General features: G+C 45.1%; 3 protein-coding genes and 1 pseudogene across 9 annotated transcripts; all 4 read right to left on the minus strand.

Annotated features, from left to right (window-relative positions):
• Positions 1 to 406: 406 nt before the first annotated feature.
• LOC120708555 (serine carboxypeptidase-like 27) lies at positions 407 to 4,299 on the minus strand. Its single transcript, XM_039993854.1, has 9 exons — positions 3,389 to 4,299; positions 3,179 to 3,274; positions 2,981 to 3,073; positions 2,793 to 2,878; positions 2,435 to 2,695; positions 1,641 to 1,768; positions 1,470 to 1,565; positions 943 to 1,048; positions 407 to 847 (listed from the first exon to the last, which is right to left on the minus strand). The coding sequence occupies exons 1-9, from the start codon at positions 3,747 to 3,749 to the stop codon at positions 704 to 706; spliced, it is 1,371 nt and encodes a 456-aa protein (XP_039849788.1). The 5' UTR covers positions 3,750 to 4,299; the 3' UTR covers positions 407 to 703.
• Positions 4,300 to 5,648: 1,349 nt separating this feature from the next.
• Positions 5,649 to 6,396, minus strand: LOC120710247 (ATP-dependent Clp protease adapter protein CLPS2, chloroplastic-like). Its single transcript, XM_039995893.1, has 3 exons — positions 6,066 to 6,396; positions 5,832 to 5,941; positions 5,649 to 5,732 (listed from the first exon to the last, which is right to left on the minus strand). The coding sequence occupies exons 1-3, from the start codon at positions 6,394 to 6,396 to the stop codon at positions 5,649 to 5,651; spliced, it is 525 nt and encodes a 174-aa protein (XP_039851827.1).
• Positions 6,397 to 7,030: 634 nt separating this feature from the next.
• Positions 7,031 to 13,188, minus strand: LOC120708559 (annotated as a pseudogene).
• A 554-nt stretch (positions 13,189 to 13,742) lies between these two features.
• On the minus strand, positions 13,743 to 17,723 carry LOC120708560 (protein IQ-DOMAIN 1-like). 7 transcript variants are annotated; one of them, XM_039993857.1, is made up of 6 exons: positions 17,268 to 17,723; positions 16,240 to 16,362; positions 15,766 to 16,146; positions 15,127 to 15,348; positions 14,831 to 14,950; positions 13,743 to 14,702 (listed from the first exon to the last, which is right to left on the minus strand). In XM_039993857.1, exons 2-6 carry the CDS (start codon positions 16,315 to 16,317, stop codon positions 14,007 to 14,009), a joined length of 1,497 nt encoding a protein of 498 aa, XP_039849791.1. In that variant the 5' UTR covers positions 16,318 to 16,362; positions 17,268 to 17,723; the 3' UTR covers positions 13,743 to 14,006. The 7 variants fall into 7 exon arrangements, with proteins under 7 accessions (XP_039849791.1, XP_039849795.1, XP_039849793.1 ...); XM_039993861.1 differs by having other exon boundaries at positions 17,467 to 17,677; XM_039993859.1 differs by having other exon boundaries at positions 16,985 to 17,451.
• Positions 17,724 to 20,399: the final 2,676 nt, after the last annotated feature.

The raw sequence follows: 20,399 nt of genomic DNA on the forward strand, positions 1-20,399 counted from the left end.
TATAATTTATTGAGCAGTATTTGAATTTTACTGTGGCATCCAAGTTATATAATCAGATTTGGTGACCTCGAAACAAGCATTTAAGTTTATTTGCTTAGCAAGGATACAATGATATGCACCAGCTCACTCAAAAATTAGGACTTGGACGCATGGATGGTTATCCGGTGAAAACAAATATGTATGGCATCATATTTCCACAAATGGGATTGAGTTTGGACTTGAAATTTTTATGCGGCATAACCTCATCTATGGATGGTGAGTTTCTCAAGATTTTTGAAAACTTCCAAATATGATTTTTGTTGAAATTTTCAAGTTTCCAGCACTTAGTTTTCATCAGATATGCTCCATAGAAGCTCATGCAATCAGGGGCTCAGGGCCAGGAAGGTTCATACAGGTAGTGCCTCAGTTGGATCAAATGGTGATGATCATCATAAGAATATAGAAACACAAAAATTGATAAAGAACTAGCAAAAAGCCAACTATATCTTTAAGCAAATTCTAAGACTGAGATACTGCTAAAAATCATTATCATATACAGAGGAGCTCTTAAGCTTCTGCAGTACAAATCTCAGTTATCCCTATTTGCTAAAAGGCATACATACATTCAATCAAGATAATTGAATAATATGTTAAATAATTAAATCATGTAAAAAAGAAATTAAAGAAATAAATTTTACTGTGATAGTAACTCTGCTTCAAGTGGCTATTGTGTTGGCATTGGTTTGTTCTGCAAAAAGTGTCTGAACATTATCAAAGCTTGTCGAGGCCGGTGCAATGGGACTTCATGCCCTGCACCTGCTACGGTTACGAGAGTTAATCCTTTGTAAACTTGACTCCAACCTCCTACCTGCAACATCAGATAAAATTATTGATCAATATTATGTTGTAATATTTATTCTGCTACAAAATTTGCTTATAAAGTCAAATGTTCTTGTAACTGACCTTCCCATGGTCATACCAAGGGTACCAATTTACCAGTGTTGGAAGCTTGAGAGCGTCTATCGAGTACCTTGTTGCAGTTACAGGAACTACAGCATCTGTATCCCCACTGCAAAAGATTAAAAAGGAAAAAAACATAGCTAAGTCAATAATTCAATGCAATCCATGGTTACACAAAGCATTATTTTACAGCTATGAGAACTTAATTTCGAAGGTAGGTTTAAAGGTTGTTTTTCCCTGAAGAGAGACAGGTACAAACTTGGATAAAAAGGAGTTTTCATCCATCTGACTCCCTTTTAATGATAGTTAAAATGTTCGGAGAAAACATCCATTTTTACCAGTATTCCAGTACCAGTATAAAATGGTAGATGATAATACAAATACAATTACAAAACATGAAAGCACATATATAATAACTATGTTTACTGATAGAACTTATGTTGAACTGACCAAAGCATGCACCAGATGTGAGTACACCCAGTAAATCCCTCTGTAATGCAACACAATATAAGATGCTAAACTATATTCACCTGAAAACCCATATCTTGATCCCAGCTGCTATCAGTTCTTGGTAGATTGGAAGCATGGATCTTGGGGAATCTGCCCAATAGGTTCCGACAATATCACTGTGATCGAGAGAGTAAATGAGTTAGCATGTACAGAAGAGGAATATCAAATACATGGGATATTTTGTGAGCTACCTGCATGTTTGCCAAGGGTAATGAATTCTGGTTGTATTTGCGTGTAATGCCTTCTGCACTTCTGGCCGATTGTAGTAAATACTTGCATATCTTTCAGTGCAAGGATCATAAGCTCTGGACAACCAAGGCTGTGGGTGGAAACATGTCACTAGACGTAGACAAGAAAGGAGCCAAACTATAGAAATAATGCTAATAAACGGGAATTATGAAAAAAAGGCGTATCTTTATGCACAGTAGAAGTTTGCAGAAATACATCCATTTATTCTAAAGATGTATATCTGTCCAAAATTAAATCAGAAATCATAAACTTCATATTTCCTAGATAGTGAATGTGCTTACTCCATCCAAGTAACTTATTTGTCAGTGGATGTTGCCAAAAAAAAAATGTTTTCCTATGTGTTGGACCTGTAACTGTTTTGCTTACGCTTTTCTGAACATCTACAACACAAGACTAACAGTGAATCAATCAGGTTGACAGTAAATTAATTCAGTTTAGCTCCTCGATAATTTGATATTCAAATGGAGCTACTACATCATGTTGAAGTAAATTGCATCCATGCTTAATTATCTGTTAGTTTCAGTAAGCATCTGGTGACTGATATTGCATTGCTTTCTGCTGAGTGAAAATAGTACCTTAAAAGCAAATGGGCTCACTGCCCTCAAAAATAGAAAAAGCAAACGGTATCACTAAATTTCAGCAATTAAGACATGGGAGTCTGGAACTAGATTTGTGAAACAATATTTCAACAGGGTTACTTGATGGAAGCTCAGAAACGGAAAAGAAAAGCACTTACGTAGCGTCCACCCAAGCCAAGTTTGAGAGAGCCTGTGTCATTGCATGGCTTTGTATTCAAACTATAAGGGTCAATGTTGCCTTCTTCAGCACTGGCTAGATTTAGGTTCTTGAGACAGTCAGGAGAAGGGTGCTGCGAGGATTCAAGCAAGCACGTTGCCTTCAAGTCGTGATACGTTTTGTCAGAGATCAGACCATGAGTCCACCAGAACTCGAACGTGCCAAGGTAGTCATGGTAGTCATCAATAACCGCATTCCCCACCTTAATTTTCAGGAATCACGAAATTTCAAAAACCAGCATAAATAAACCAGAACTAGTACAATACAAGGAAAAAAAAAAGGTTCAAAAGGTGGTGTACCATAAATCCTTTAAAATTAATTGTGGGATTCTGAATGCCCTTGTTCTTTTCATATATGAGCTGGGCTAATTGAGGAACGTAATGTCCTGCAAAGTGCAAACATCAGGGGCCACACAATTGATCTCTTTCACCCTAAATGGAGTTAACCAAAACAGAATTCAGAACTTCTCTTATCATAGAAACTTTACCTGCATAACTTTCTCCAGCAATATAAAACTCTCTGTACTTGTACTGTGGAAATCTCTCCAACCAATTCACCAGAAAAGCATAGGAATCCAGTGCTACAAGACAAATGCAAGTACAAGACGTTGGTGCCTGAATTCTTGATCAGCACAGCTATGTGATCAGCTCCAGCTCGCGCAGGAATGGCCATGATTCAGTTTTACCTGTCTTTGCGTCTCCTGCGGTGTACAGATCCAGCGAGGAATTCGAGTAGGAGAAGCCAACGCCGGCCGGCGACTCCAAGAAGAGCAAATTGGCCGCTGCAAGAACACCCGAAAGGAATAAGCCACTTCCAACAGACCAACATCATTGCATCGTTGCTTTGCTTGCTCTCTAAATTGAGAGTCAAATGGAGCTCAAGAACATGCACCCACCCTTGTTCCAAGAATTGGAGTTGCGGTAGAGCGTCTGGCAGTCGGGCCTGATGCGGAACGGGCCAACCTCCTCGGACGCGCCGTAGCCGACCGACGAGCACCCTGGCCCGCCGTTGAGCCAGAGGACGAGCGGCGCGATGGGCCCCGCAGCCGGCACCGCCTCCACGAGCCAGTAGAAGAGCGCGCGCCCCCGCGCCGGGTTCACCGTGACGTAGCCCGAGTACTGCGAGAACTCCACGTTGGGCGGCTGCCCCGGGAGCTCCCGGATCCGGTCGCTCTCCTGGTCGGCGGTGCCGGTGGCCACGGCCGCCGCTGCCGCTGAGGCCGCCAGCAGCAGCACCAACGCGCGAGCCATTGCCATTGGGGGCAAGCTGCCAAGCTCCAACCAATGGCTGGGCAGAGGCAAGCTGCCAGTGCGGTGCAGCTCCCCCCGGGAGATCTTTAAGCTTCAGGCGCTGGAGACTGGGGCGGAAGTTAGCGGAGCTGAGCCTGGCTGCACCCAGCACAGTGCTCTGCACTTGCCCACTAGGCAAACGCAACGGCGCTCCAGCTACTGCTGCTGCTGACTAGGGAAGGGACAGGGAGATTGGCTGCCCTGTTGCTGCCTTGATTTGAGCGGGGATTTTGGGTCCGCACGCCACCCTCCGCCACTCCCATTGACCGGAGGACAGCTCAGGGAGCCCGTGCGGTGTCCCCTTGAAGCGTCAAAGGGGGGAGGCGGAGGAGGGAGGCAGAGGCAGCTGACCTCATCCGCTGGCTCTGCTCTGACCAGCGCGCGGTGCCGGCAAAGGCGGTGGTTGCGGGGAAAGTACGGCCCGAATGTGCCGAGATTTCCTCGCCCGCCTCGATGATTGATTGGCACGGGTACAGCTCAGCCAAAAGCGCCGGATCAGATCGTGCGCCTCTCGGAGGAAAAACTCGGCGTCCACAGCAGCGCGGCGCGCTAGGCTGCTAGGTGTTACAGCGCGGCAAGTGGTGGGGGTGGTGGCGCGTGGGTGAGCAGAGCGGAGCCGGGCCGAGCTGCGCGCCGTGGGGGAGGGCGGGCGGCGAACGCGGCTGAAATGGGGCACATGGGGTTGGGGGTTGGAGGGGAACCGGGCGGGAGCCGGGAGGCGGCTGAAAATTGGCAGGGCCGGGGATCGCATCGCATCTGCTCTCGGCATGTCGTCGCGTGCGCACGCGTGAACGTGGAGGCTGGGAAAAGGAGGCGGGCGGCCAGACTAATCAAAACCAAACCGAACACGCGAGCTGCTCACTGCTCGGCAACGTGAGGGGATCGTGAGCTGTTTGTCTCGTCCGAGACCGCCCGACTGCCCGAGGCAGGTGGTGCTCCAGCTCCACAAGGAGCCCGGCACGACACGAGGCGAGGCGGGAGGGTCGCCTCGCGGCTTCAGGCGACGGGGGGCTCTGACTGCCCGGAGGCCGCATCATTGCATCGGTCAGAAAAGCAACGGCTGCTCAACTTTCAAGTGAGCCCCGGCGCTAGATATTTCAGTTTAAAACCGTTCGTGCGCTAGTTTAAGTATTACCTGTTCACCTTTTGAGTTGCTCCGTCTTCTTTTTCTTTAGAGCGGGGAACTACTCTGCTAGCAAATTGAGCTAGTTTAAGTACAACTGTAAGTGGCTGTACGAGCCTTTAACAAATTAATCAACATCACGTGTTAATGTTCGTCAGAAGTGGGGATACCAAATACTAGCCCATAAAATGTGTATGAATAATGGTCGAATAATAGGATACCACTAATAACAGTTTGTTTAAAGTGCACCATCCTTCAATGCTGCAATATTAAGTGTGACAAAATCTGCAGAACTTTGGGTGTCTGAAACTGGCTGACAAAAAACAGAGAGGGTGTGTTTAGTTCCCACTAAATTTCCAAACTTTCCATCACATCCATCACATCTCCTATCACATCGAAACATTAAATATAGTAAATAACCTATGCATGGAGTACTAAATGTAGTTAAATAAAAAAACTAATTACATAGTTTTGATGTACGTTGCGAGACGAATTTTTTGAGCCTAGTTAGGTCATAGTAGGACAATATTTACCACAAACAAACGAAAAATGCTACAGTGTGCTACAGTGACTGATGTGACTTTTTCTCCCCTTTTCACCTCATCTAAACACAGCCAGAGCAAACTAGTACTTCAAGGTTTGGAAGCAGACCCGACACCAGATGGCAGATGTATGACTGTTTCAGGGTTTCTTCCTTCCAAGTAGTGCTGGCTACAGCAACGGAAGCTACTACAGACGGTCGCTCAGCTCGCCAGGTCCGATTCCGGCTCGATGGCAGAGCGGAGTCCCTGACGAACCATCATCTGCGCGTAGAACTCGGCGTGCTCCTGTTCAGCCATCAAAGTAGCAATGACAATCTCTTCACGTACAAATTAGAAATTAGAAGTTCCGGATAACGTGGGCTGTCCGGCTGTGGATACACATACCTTGACGGCGACGATGACAACCGCGACGCCTTTCAGGCGGGACTCGTGGAAGAGCTGCCGCGCTGCCTCGGCGGTAATGGATGGCACCACCTGCGGCAAGGCCTTCTCCACTGCACACAGGCACAGGACGTGACGTGAGTCCAGGCTCAGAAGACTTGCTTGGGATAATCCTGAACGGCGCGGCGGATTTGTTTCAGGACAAGGGGAAGGGCACGGGGGGTAGAGCGTGCTTACCGTGCTGCTCGGTGTGGCGCACGTCGTCGACGAGCAAGACCTTGTAGCTGTCGCCGCTCCCGGAGCGCCTCCCGTCCTTGAGCCTCCCGGGGTCCCCTCCTTCCTCCGCGACGGGGAGCGCGTCGAGCTGGGACTGGTCGAACGCCGGCCGCTCCAGCACCGCGCCGCCGCTCGCGTGCGGCGCCGCGGCAACACCCGCCGGAGTCGCCTTCGACCGGTGCCGGGCTCTCGGGTTCACGGAGACGGTGGAGGGCAGCGTGGGGGTGGTGGTGGTCGCGGGGCTCGGGAAGACGAGCGCGGCGCACGCGGCTGCTCGGCCGCTGATAGCCATTGCCAACGTGAAGACTTTGAACCAGGAGGCGACGCCCTTGTGCTTGGGAAACAGGCAGCGGTAAGGTTGACAGGCAATGTAGCCTAGGCAGAAAGCTTCTTGCTCAGGGGAGATGACTTGGAGAAGCAGAAGCTCTTGCTTGACAATGTCGAGATTTATTCAGGGTTCAACCAAACATAGTGGCCAAAAATGGCAGGTGGAGCGTTTGAGAAGACTCTAGATCCTGTGGATTGCACTTGCATCTGTGAAACTGGAATTACAATTCTTCACGCCTTGCTCTCTCCGGGGTACAAGTGCTGCAAGTGTACAAAAAACTCATACTACAAAACAAGGGCAAGACGCTCATGTCTGAGTGGCCAGTGGCCACCCATTTGCCACGACCATAATAAGCACCACATTTGGCTGTTTCAGGCCGGACCCTGGTTTTCCCGCCAGAGACGAAAAGGCTGGTGAACTTCTGGGTAATGGGAAGTTCCAGAAGCCACATGTATACATAATCACACACAGAGCAGTCCCGATCAAGTGCGAATTGTTTGGCATGAGGACTACAATCAGAGGCTTAAGGCAAATGCAACGTCTTGACTTTCTCAAGAAAAGAAAGGTGTGTTCCAGTGCATACCACCACGGTGCTACATTTGGCAATAAGTAGACACAAAAATGCATTATGTATAACAAATTTTTATCCATAGTGGCTGCCTAAGGTTACAGCAGAAATTTCTAGCTTCTATACACTTTAATTACGCGCGATTACATCAAACAAATCGACTTCAGGTTTGGAAAGCAGCCACACCCCTCAGCCTCAAATCACTATGTAATTATCAGTAACCAAACGAATCCTCTGTGAAAATTTTGGAGGGCTACCTTCCCTTAGTGGAAGAACAGCAGTAACCTGAAACGATGATTTGGAGAAAACTAAGAGAACTATACATTGTAGGCCAAGAAACATAAAATTCAGGAATTAGAGTGCACAATCCACAAATGGTATTTACAGTTTATCAAGTTTACAGTTGGGAAAAAAGAATGACAGTGAACAACCAGAACACTAAGCATGGCATCAAAGCAGTGGGGATTGGTAAGTGGAAATCTTTGTTTGGTGCTTAAACAATAAATTCAACATCCTCAGACCAAATTGGATGCCGAGGGCCACAGCATTATTTGGGCTGTATAGGTTATGCACTTATGCAGCATTAATCATTGCAAAGTAATGGGGGGATCTGGTGCAAGGTAAGGACTTTCGGGTATTGAGTGAGTGGGTACAGACCACCCCCACGATTTTTCTGTAAAGCAAACAACTGAACTTCATAGAGCTAATAAATTATGCAACCAACAAAACAAGAAGTGATGTTCTATATCCAAGGTGTAGTTCTAAACTAACTGATTGACTCCCCAAAATTTCTCTCATTATGCTCACTCATGCTTCATCAAGAAGGTGGTAAACAAGTAGATGCAATGAAAACAAAAGGTAACCAACCTTCAAATCACTGAAGGTGTTTGACGCAGAAAAACCAACTGAGATGGGAAAAAATGATGATGCGTCAGTTGCAGGAACAGCAAATTCCATAGAACCACTGGAAATGAAAGGACAGGAAGTATTAGCAACAGTGTTGGGGATAATGCATGAAACTAAAAATAGTGAGATAGAATTGCATCATGTACCTGCGGTTGGATTGGTCAATAAGAATAATTGACCATTCCAACACTGACTCACTGAGTTTCTTGAGTCATACCTGCATGGAAGAAACGAAAGAGAGAATATCTCCAACTAGAGACCAGTTAGATAGGCAAACAAAGAGACCATCCGAGTGCCGAGACAAATTTTAATCCAGTAAGAGCAGTTTCAAAGAGGCAAACTTTGAATTGTAACACTTCTAGAAGGAATTATTATGCTATATTCAGTATGAAATTTTAACTTATGGTAAATAGAGGCTACAGACAGTTTTGTGGACCTCGGTATTCAACCAGCAAAAAAATAACTTATACCATATTACAAATAGATCTTTCCATCTTCTTGTCAAACAAACAGCTTCACCTTTCTTCTATAACATAAACTCCATGTTCGCACCCAAAGGCTTGTTGGATGCATTTTCTTTCAGATGCATAGTTGACTTACAGCTCTTAGCATTATGTGAGTTGTACAGGTTATTCTTGAGACATACACATTACCAGAGTATTTAAAACAGGACCATAAAGGTTTTGAAACATACTTCCATTCTCCATCTATTTGTCTAACACTTGGAGCCTCCCTGAGTGCAGGCAGAGGTATAGAAATGGCAACGTTGTGTAAATCGAACATCTCAGAAGCTTCATACTCAATGTTTACGTATGTTTCATTTCCAGAGACTGAAGGCCAGCAATTGACTGCAAGTGGCAAAAACAGGTTATACAAGTCTAAATTTGCAAGTAACGTAATTATAGTAAACAATTGAAACATACCTGACAAAGGCAGAGATGACTCATCCAACTCCTGGATTCTCCACTTCACAAGAGGGGTTTCATTTTGACCACTGGGGAAAGGTCTGTTTGGATCTTTTGCCCTGACAATTTGCTGACTATTGAACAGCTCTTTGTTAATATATGGGTGTGTCTTGAAGCTAAGTCCAGGTAGATCTTGATTCTCGATCTGTAAACCATGCAAATATAGTATGTTCCACCAATTAAAAACTTCTATTGATCAGAAAAAATATATTGTTAGCCAAAACACAGCCTTGGAAGCAGGTAATAGCGATCATAGACATGATGTTTATGATAGCAGGAATACACAACAAGATTCAAATAAGTTTGAAAGAATCTCAAGGCATATGGAACAAACAGTACGATTTCTACAACAAACATTTTATATCGTACAATCATGAAGAAACAAAAAGAGAGCTTCAGCAATTAATCAATGGAAGGATTTAACTATCATAAATTCAATTGTTTTTTATGTTAGAAGCACAGGTGTGGAAAGTAGCATAGTAGACCAACACTTGACTGGTATCGGACCCTTGGTCATTTCGATAAATTTGATGGTAGATATCAGTATGACCAGATGTTAGCGGAGGCCCTTTTATGCCTGACGCCATGATTGTGAAAATTTTAAGAAAAACAAAAATTGAACATGAATAGGAGGTCCAGAAAATAAATATAGAAAATGACCTGCAACTGGATAAATCCACCGGTGTCATTCAGAACTTGGAGAGCAAGGGTTCCTTGAATATCAAAATTATGAAGCCCACCATCTCTTTTAACAGTGACGTTGATCTTTTCTTCAATTGCAACTGCGATAGGATCACTTGGAGGGACAGATGACAGCCTTGACTGAATTCCACTTGGTTGAGTGTCCTCTGAAATGAGTTCTCCTTCAGCTTTCAAAGATTCTAGGAACTGATTTGACTTCTTTGCCTTGCCCAATTTCATACCACCAGCAACTTTACTAGGAGCAGGAGCAGGAGCAGAAGGAAGCCCTGTACAAATGCCATAAATGATCAACATAATATTATAGCTGCTCATAACAGAGGCATTCATTAGTGACGTTTCCTTTCCAAAATCCACTTAAAAGCTGAGAGCTTAAATTCACCTGAAAGTTCTGTAGTGAATTTGAGAGTTCACACCTTTTTTTTGAAAGATACAAAAATCACAATCCACTATCATCAATTCTCAACAATGCCAATCAGAACTACTATATAACCATTAATGTCAGCAATAAAAAAAAATTAACGGCGCCAGAATTTCTACATAGTGTTTGCTTGGGTACTAACCTTTGGGCTTTTGAGCGAACAAGTCAGCAAATATAGGATCACCTCCTAGACCAGTGCCTCTAGTGTTCATGTCACTAAAACTGTTTGGAGGCCTCAGGGGGCCAGATGCTTTTTCAGTCTTGCCTCTATCAATCTGCATAAATTCCAACAAGTTTATCAGCAAATCTATGCAGACCTTTTTTTACTACCTATCATTCAGTGCTTTATCTTGCCTTCACAGAAATGGAATATATATCTAACAGAAGACAGTTATTATTAGATTAAATCCCATGTTATTTGTGTGACTAACAAGCTCTTTGACCAGTTTTTAGATAAGTAAACATTTTGTGTGAACTCAAATCTTTTAGAGTTGTCGTGCTGATGTTTATAAAATTTCAACTTATAACAGTATAAAGGTCTACAAGAAGTAAAAAGATCTCTCGATGATCAAGATTTAAGAAAAGCCTGCATGTTTTAGGAATAGAATATGGCAGACCTTGCTTTTCTCAATCTCATTGACTCTCCTCCTCATGTGATCCTTAGTTTCATTTTATTTTGCTCTGCATGACGAGTTTGTACAGCTTCTCTTCATGGCTATCCATCTCACAATACTGTTTAACTTGGGCAACAGTAACATTTTCTTTATTTCCAAGGGAAATGGCTTCATCAAAAGCAGAAGCAAGGTCAAATGCTGCTCTACAGACACCTTCCTCATCCAAAGAGGGGGAGTATTCAGGTACCTTTGTATATGTTCAAGGAAATCACTGAACTGAAATGGCATTTTGAATATGCAAATGCTATAAGCTAATAGTTAGGTCATAAGCAAGGACACCTGGTGCTAACACGGCGATTGATGCCATGACCTTTGTTCCAAAACCAAAAAGGGTTGGTATGTTCATGCATAATCTTCTCTTTTGTTTTTATAAAGAATTGCATGCATCTAATGCCAACCATGTAGGAAAAAATAAATGATACAGAGATGGAGAAAAAAACAAATCCTTTTTCTGGTGTTGACTACTGACTACACAATCTTTTAGCACTAAACTAGTCGCTGATGGTATGAATATAACACAAATTGGGACAGGATACAAGTTTAGAGAGCAGCCTCAGTGTCTCCAGGTCGTCAAGAATGTTACTCTGCTTATTTGTGATGACTAGCAGATATAAGGCTTCAATAGGCTGATAAACATAGCGGACATTTTCAGTATCAACATATGTGTGTTGCTTTCCAGTTCCCACCAACTTTGGAAATGCTGCGAGCAGTCCCTCGATCCTGCTCCGAGACATATCAACAAATTGTCTTGAAACAAGTGCTGCAGTTGAAGAAAAACAGAGACAACTCATTATTTGCTATTAAAAAAATTGTCAGGCAAACAATGCAGAGGAAATTTGTTGGCAGTAGCTAAAAATAACTGCATAAGCGGAAATCCATAAATCTACTGGACAAAGCCTATTGGGGAAAGTCCATTAAGTGTTGTTTTCACATAACTATAGACTCATGACTACACACACACTAATATGCTATAGCTACCAAAAGTAAAGAGAGTGAAGAATATATATGCTACAGGCAGAAAAGTGACCAAATAATGTTTAAATTTTGAGGAACAAAGATATAGCATTTACGAATCCACAGTAATATATTAATATTCAAATTTAATAAATGGGCGATTTTAAGCCAGCTTACCTTTTCCAGATTTTGATACTATAGAGGCTGCAAGGACCACCTGTAATACATAAAAAAGAAAAATATTGAACAATTAGATTGTTATGGATACCAAATCACAAGATGCAACAAAGATTACAGGAATGACAGATATTTATCAGTGAGTGCCCTCTTTGAATGTCTAGGCACCAGGACCAAAGTGAATTGCTTATTAAAAAAAAGACAATATAACTTTGAATCAATCATACCATTTCCAATGGTTTTATCACCCAGTTATAAGAAAAGATGAATCAACGAGGAATTGAACTGGAAAAAAAAAGAGGGTAATTAGTTCCACCAACAAAAAGTCATGCACAACAAAATATAACAGATCAACTCATAAGAACTGCAGAAGCACAACATTAAGACTAAGGGAACTTAGTCATAAAAAAATAATGCAATTGCCATGTAGCTACCATAACTTGGTAAAATGCAACAAGAGAAGTGAACCATTATTAACATATAAGTGAAAGCTGACACATTTCCCAGGGCCTATGTTGTTTCAAGAAAGATAGTGCACAGGGCAGGACCTATGAATTTTTTACAAATCTCAATTACAACAATATGAGAATGATTCATTTAAGAAAACAATACGAGAATAACTGATAGATATATACCTCAAAGCAATGAGGATTTGTAAGAGTAGTTTTTTCGTATAGCCAATAATTTGAGTTTTACCATACCTTAACCAATAGCAAAACTGATTTCCATTATGTTACTATGCTGGTTTTACCATGCCCTAACCAAATAAGCTTTTAGTTGGTTAGGCTCTAAATACAATATCATTTCAATATATAAAAAAAGTCAGATACAACAGCCCCTACAAAACTAAAGCTAATTCTACGCACAAAACTAACATATCAAAATGTTGGAATGTCCAAGGTCGAAATTCTGAAGCTACCGATGACACCACAAACAGCTCGGGCTTCAGGATCATCGGCGGAGTTAAACGTGGGGCCCACTGTGGTTCAGCTCAACCCACGGAAATTATGGGATACAGACAGGCACTAGTACTCCGACGCAGCACACAAATCCGGAACAATCTGGATGGACTCATTCATCCCATCAAGCACATTAGAATTTCGCAAAACAAAAGGAACGAGCGATTCGTCCAAGCAAGTAGGCCCGATACTAACCAAGAGAAGAATGAATCAACCCGAGTCCGGTTAGATCTCCACCCCACGCCCGTCAGGGGTGGACGACGACAGAAGAAAGGGGAGAGGAGCGGTTGGCGGTCGAAGATACCTGGATCTAGACGGAGTTCGCGTTCGGCGCGGGGGCGGAGATCGTCGGAGGAGAGATTTGCCCGCGAAGTTGGCGCGTGGGGAATTTATCGCCGGGTGGCGAGCTGGTCGAACCGGACCGCGTCGGTTGGCGTTGGCGTTCAAGTTGCTTCGTTCGGAAGCTAGTATAAACGATCAAATGATTCGTAATTGCTGGACGAGTAATCTCGGCCCAATATAGCGTTGGCCCAAGTTTGGGATGGGCTTTACACTAGACTTGGGCTTTTCTTTTTAAATCGTCCCCGACGTGTTCTTTCCGATGCGTCGTCGTCGTAGGCTCGTAGCTCAGGTTTGGTTACTTTGTGAATGGAATTCCTAACCTTGTGAATCTGGGTCTGATGAATCTTTAGACTCACCACGATGTTCTTGCTTTCTTTGAATTAAAATCCAGGAATTGATTGGATTCCAAATCCGTAACAGGCAAAATGGCTGTCTGTAATCCACTTCAGATTCAGATGAGCGCTTGTTGCTCATGATGCGGTTAGCTTCGACCTGGTGCTGGTGGCTGCTGCAATTACAAATGAAATCAGATTGGTTTCTGTTCAGGAACACATGGATTGCCAACCGCGAGCAAGTTAGTGCATCGAAATCACCCATATAATATCTAACACAAAGAATATTCAGATATAGCAATGGCAAGGGCTCTTTGGAATGGCTAAATATTGCAGTTTTCACACGTTAAGAAAGTCTGTCAAAAACCGTTATATGGTACATTGAAAGCCAACAGCACACACTGTTAGCATCACACGTGTCAATCTACAGGGAGAAAACCATGTCTGCAAACACAGTTAGAATTGTCTCAATTCTCAAATCAACCCGGACAGATCATACATTACACAGAGAAAACAATCTTAGAAATTTCATCATGGAGTTAAAACAGCATGAAACCTAACAATCACAAGGGCCTGATCAGGCAACAGGAGCATCCTTCAGTGTTGCCGGATCGACTTTCGGAGGGTCTGAATGGCGTCTCACCCTTTCCTTTGGCTTATCTGCCGGTGGACCGCTCGGTTTGTCAATGACTGGGAAGGAGAGGCGCTTCTTAACAACTGAATGGGCCAGAGGTGCCCTCTCTGAAAGCTCAAGTTTCTCAGTCAATAAGCTGCGGTATCGAGACTTTGCTCTCGCAGACTCTGTCGACTGCATATAACTGGGGAGAGGTGGTGTGCTAGTCAGGCTTGCATCATCCCGGACCGAGCCTCCACCTATGCTCTGCCTCCTTGGGCGTTCAGAGCGTATGCTTGTGATGCTCCTCAGGTCATCTTCCTTGTACAGCCAGCTGCTCCTTGGACTTGCCGGCCTGGTCTTTCCTGAGGTAGATGGTGCCTTCGATGGCGGTGTTGAAGGTGATTGCCGGCTTGGTGGACGGCTTGACTTGTTTGGTGTTGCTGGCCTCTGGATTGAGATGGCACGGGGTACAGACATTCGAACAGCACTGGTGCTGGAATTCTTTGTCAGAGAACGCTCTTTAGGATCCTTGTCTGATGCTGCCAATCGGCTCTCCCAAGGTCTTGCTGTCATCCAGCGTTCCATCCAGCTCCAGCCCCAGTTAGGATTACCAGGTTCTGTGAAAGTTGGGGTTATAGTTCGACCAGAATTTCTCCACTGTATGGGAAGAAACAGAATGGCGAAAGTGTGAGATACAGAACTACATGTATTGAACAGGCCAATGTAGCTACAGATATTAAGAAAGAGCACAACAAGTTAAATAACATAGGAAAGAGGCAACTTGCCTGATGAGAAAAAGCATATGCGAGTGCTCTTTCTCGTCTTAGCGCAGCTTCTTGTTTCATAACTAGGCTGGCCTCAATTTGTTCTTTGGATTGATGGCTGTGATCCCAGTCTTCATCAATCTGATACGAAAGTTAGGTGTGATATGTTATATCAAGAATTTCCTATTCTATGATTGCAAAATTTTGATTAACATCATCTACCCAAAGAAAAGATCTAATTCGAGGTGACTTTTTTTTTACTATGGTATAACTTAATTCTCTCCCAAAAGTTTGGGGCGTCAGAATGGTGTGCTCACCTTCATTTTCTCAAGTTCCCTTTGATGTTTCAATTGGAGCTGCCTTTGAAGAGCCTGTTTTTCCTCCTCCAATTTCACCCTTCTAGAGTAGATTTGAGCTTGAACTCTTGTCATCGTTTGTGTGCAATGCAAAGTATGAGCAGTTTGGCGCTTGACGGCATGTCCATCAACAAGTGACTTCAATCTAACTAGCCCTCTTAGTGCGCGCAATGCTCTCCTTGCCTAAAAAGGGATATTAACCAAATTTAGTAACTTTTTCAGCTGTTACATTGGCATTAACATCTCTCAGGTGCCATGAAATTGGAAACATCAAACAAATATAACTTTGAAAATGACCCACAAGCAAAATCTTGGCTGTATTAAAAAACGAACAAATCGTACAGATACACAATGATGATTTAGATGTCCGCATAAGAAACAATGATGAATTAGAGAGCAACACTTCACCAACCAAATCAGATGTCATACAAAATATTAACCCAACAGTTAGCTCACGTGCATGGTCTCATGTGCCGATAAGTTCAAGATGTGACCCACGTCAGCCACAAGATCTTATTTTCTTATCATATGGCTAGTCGAACAACATTGACAAGATAACAGAAGCAAGTAGTAAATGGCCTACAAGTGCAGATGAATTACCAGATAACCTCTGAAGGCGGTCTGAATCTTGATGGCCGCAAGTTCTTCCCTTGAAGTAACAGGCATTTTTGGTGCTGCCGTAGTAACTGCTGTGAGGCGGACAACCTCAGCAGCGGCCTGGGCAGCAACTGCTGCAGCTTCAGCAGCAACAGCAGATGCAAGGGCAACAGAGTATGCATGCTTGTTCTGCTCACTGTCTGTTTCAACTGGCTTGACATCTTTAATCTCCTGAGAGTGTGGCTGAGTAAGTTGTATTGGTGGCGGCGGCGGCAAAGGAGCTACTGGAGCAGTCCCTGACACCGTTGAGGCAGAAGGATCAGAGTGCCTCGACTTTCCAAATGGCCATCTCCTACTGGATTTTGACTTGTCCGCCTTCTCAGCCTTCGTAGTAGCCAAAGATCATACAGATCGAAATGATAAGACTTTGATGACAAGTGCAGCATTTTTCCTGTTAAGTAGGGAATTTTGACATACCTTTGCTTGCTTTCCATCAGGATCGGAGGAGCCGAAGACTTTCTTCACAGCACTAAACCACTTTCCCTTCTTACCCATTCTTTTGTGTTCTATTACTGTGTCTTCAATGTCTCGGCTGCAAGCCTGCATGTACAGAACATATCAAATGTTCAATAAGATTAACTCTACTAAAAAATAAGTTGGAAACTAGAATACTTGGCCAGCGGAATCTAATCTTTGGAACAGAAACCAAAACATGATCGAGCACACGGCTAGATCAGTAGTAAAATACTAAACAGAAGTTCTACTTAGTGCTCTTGTACTCGCTGTACCATAATTCATGCATCAGGAGTAAAATTCAACAAAAACTCATATTACCAAAAGATGCTAAATGAGAGAGGTTCAACCACAAATCAACGACAAAATTAGCTTCAAGCTGCTCAGATGTCAAACGAACAAAAAGAAAAAAAAATCCGATATTCACCACGAACTAGCAGGATAACAACGGGATCCCAATACCAGCACACCAAAGCCTTGACTGAATCAAGAAGAAAAAACAGACGCCACTGAATTGAGCCCACAGGCCACAGGCTTAAAAGCAGAGGATGAACACAAAACATTCGCCAACGCACAATTCTTCGCCATAAATGGCAACTTCCTTACAAAAGAAAGGCGTCTGTTTTGCACAACAAGCAAGCTTCGTGTGGCGCTTCCTACCCTTCGACATTTGAACTCCATCGATCGTTTAGCTGGCGCAAAAACTCACCAGAAGGTCGAATCGCAAACGACAGGGAGACCGGAAGAGTGTATTTGCCCCAGACCCAGAGAAACTCTCGCAGCTGCCCACCGCACCCCCTCGTCCACAATCGCGAAGAAATCAACCCAGCAAACCCCCAAAACAAAGCCACAGGCGAAGCCAGCCAAGAAGAATCAAATAGCGGCGCGCAAAACCCCAAAAGATCCGATTTTACCGCGAGAAAGGCAAGCTTTAACCTCTAAAGCAATCAAGCAAGCAAGCAGGCAGCCACCGAAAGACCTGAGCCCCTCACCTTCCTCACCCGACTGAAGGCGCCAAGGACCTAACTCTGGTAAGCCACCGCCCACCGCACGGACCTCTACCACCGCCTCTACGTCTTGGTCAGATCAAACCCGCGACCGGCGCATCCAGGACGAAGGAAAAATAAACCGGAGACGGGGAGAAAAATACCAAAAGGCAAGGAAGGGCAAGCAGCCCGACATTTTCCTCACCAGTCCAAAGGGGGCGGCCCCTTTTATCGGCCAGCCCAACTCCGCACGCAGGATCGATTCGCCCGCCCCCACCTCCCCGACGGCGACCCCGTCGTCCCGCGCTGCTCACCCCCGCCCGGGCGAGTGGCCCCGCCCGCAGCCGCGGACCACGGCGGCGGGCAGCTGGAGGTGGGGCGCGGTGGGGAGCGATGGGCCGCTCTCGATCTCCTCTCTCCGCCCCCGCTCGTGACGGTCACGCTCCCGGCGCCAGCCCAAAGGCGCTGTCCCTGCTGCATCTTATTGGCAGCGTGGCGGGCCCCGCCAAGGGGAGCATGACAGGTGGGCCCCGCGTGGCCGCGGACCGGTCGCGGCGGAAGGCGTTAGCCGGTTGCGACAACTGGTAGTACGACCAGAAGACGTTGGCTCGGCTGATAGCCGCTTGGCTGTGGCTCTGGCCGGTCGGGTTCAACTCTGCTGCGCGGCCGCAGCTGGCCGGCCGGCGGCTCGTGGCCCACACGTCATGGACGCAGGCGGGGCCGCGGGGGTTCCTCCGGCTCCTGTAGCGGGCAACCATACCATGTACGGTACGGAAGTACCCCCCACGCGCCCACAAGTACTAGCAAGACCCACATGTTGCGGGGCAAGTGGGCAACGTATTTTCATCGGTTAAATGGGCCCACCGGCACCGTTCCATCTTGCTCCGGTTAAATGCCGTGTTGAATGAGGGCATTTACAACTCGGTCATAAAAACGCCTCCAGATTGGAAAAAGCCTGAAAAGGCTTGGTTCGGCCGTTTTTTACAGCTTTTAGTATCAAGGTCTTGTTTAGTTGCTTTCAAAATTTCAAAACTTTACAAAATTTCTCATCATATCGAATGTTTCAACGCATGCATGAAGTATTAAATGTAGTTAAACAAAATAACTACTCCCTCCGTACCCAAAAAACCTGACGTTTAGGACAGCGACACGGTCTCCAAAACACAACTTTGACTTCTTATTCCTCTAAAAATATTTATCAAAAAGTGATATATGTATACTTTCATAAAATTATTTTTCAAGACAAATCTATTCATATAATTTTTACATTTTCAAACTCAACAACTTGAGAGTTATTCATGATTTATATTCTTAAGGTTTGACTCAAACCTTGTCCTAAACGTCAGGTTTTTTGGGTATGGAGGGAGTAATTACACAGTTTATTTATAATTTGCGAGACGAATCTTTTGAGTCTAATTAACTCATGACAAAATAATAATTACCAAGTATAAACGAAAGTGCTACAGTGTTTTACACCTAAAAAATTACATATCTAAACAAGACCCAAGTTTGATGCAGACATGCAGTACCTGTAAAACGCTGCTAGCTGGCCTTTGTATACGTTTCGCACTTTTTTGCCTGGCTGCTCGCCATTCTTTACCCATGATTGGCGAGCCGAGTGGGGGAGGAGACGAGGGCAAAGCCGATGGAACGGGCGGCGATGGCAGATCGTATGATTAGAATAGCGTTGGTGTCAGTGCGGATGAGATGAGATCCGTTGCTTGTGTTGCGTGAGATTTTTTTATTATTTCTTATTTCTTAAAAAAGGATTTTTTTATTTCCTTTTACTCCCCTGCCAGCCTCTGCGCGATGTCCCGGATGCCGGATCTTGCCAACTCGAGCGGCCGTCGCCTTTTGCCCTCGGTTCCCGGCGCGCTCGCACGTGCCGATTGCCAGATTGGGTGGCGGTCACCCTGCCACCTTTGCGCTTTACCCCACGGCCGCGGACGCCTTTTCCCCGTCGTACGGCGGCCGCCGGCCGCGGAGTCGCCGAACCTTCATGCTGCGTTGCCGCCGCGGAGGCCGTCGGAGCCAACGCCGATCGATCCATCAACCGTCATCCATGGGTTCGTTACGGCGTATTCGTACGCGCGCGCGATTGTTGGGGTGGACGGGTGGCCTGCTGCCCCAGCCCAGCGTAGTACGCGACGCGGCCAGTGGTTGGGGATGCCGGTCACCTACGCCGCGCGAGGGGGTCCAGGGGGTAGCACGTGAGCGTGTGCCGTCAGATCGGTGCACGGCTCCGGCCATCTGCTCCTGCTACAGCTAGCGAGCCGTTTACCGGGACGCAGCTTTCGGCATCAGCGAGTGATACCTGCCCTGGTGGTATCGGTTCCCGTGTTGATGCTTGGTCAGATTCAGGTCTTTTGAAATGCAACTATGAATCGTCGTATTCTTCTTTTCAAAAAGAAAAACCATCGTATTCTGGCGAACTACAATCCTTCGTTGGCTCTGAAAGTGCATTTTGCAAATATCTACAAATAGAATATACCTGGCTCACAAATCAAAAAGCAGCAGAGTAAGCAGTTGTTACAAAACCAAAGTAGGTCAACCGGTTCATCTTAAGTAGGCCTCCTTCTTATAAGAATGCTCGGGGAGCAGCTAGCCCCTCGCAGGTCGAGTTTTTTTAAGTAAGCACTGTTAGTACATTAACGTGTGGCTGTTTTCTTGCTGACTAACTACAGTATCGGCCCCTGACCATGTAGGGTTAGGGTCGCCAGTTCGAGAAAAGAAACAGAAAACAAACACGGTGCGGATTCGGAGAAAGCACATGGACATTTTTACTTTTACCCGGCTGTTCAGAATAGGAATTTTTTGGTCCCTGGATCACAAGCGGCACCATAGTATGGAGATGATTGGCTGCAACGTGGACAAGAGCTAACGAAGGCCACCTATTCGTTACCGTGACTCATTGTGCATGCGAGTCATGTGAAGTGTGGGAGCAAGATGAGAAAATTTTTAGGTGCCCTTGCATGTGGCTAGGGATCGCGTTGATGGCACAATTTTCAGCATGTGTCCCCAGTGGAGAGGCACGGGGGAACATTGTGCTCCAGTCGCATCTGTGGGTTAGCTTCACTGCACTGGCCGCGTGGCCAACACACAAGAGGGTCAAGAGGGAACTCTGATTTCTTCCACCCC

Source organism: Panicum virgatum, chromosome 5K (genome assembly GCF_016808335.1).
Source record: "Panicum virgatum strain AP13 chromosome 5K, P.virgatum_v5, whole genome shotgun sequence".
Lineage (NCBI taxonomy): Eukaryota > Viridiplantae > Streptophyta > Magnoliopsida > Poales > Poaceae > Panicum > Panicum virgatum.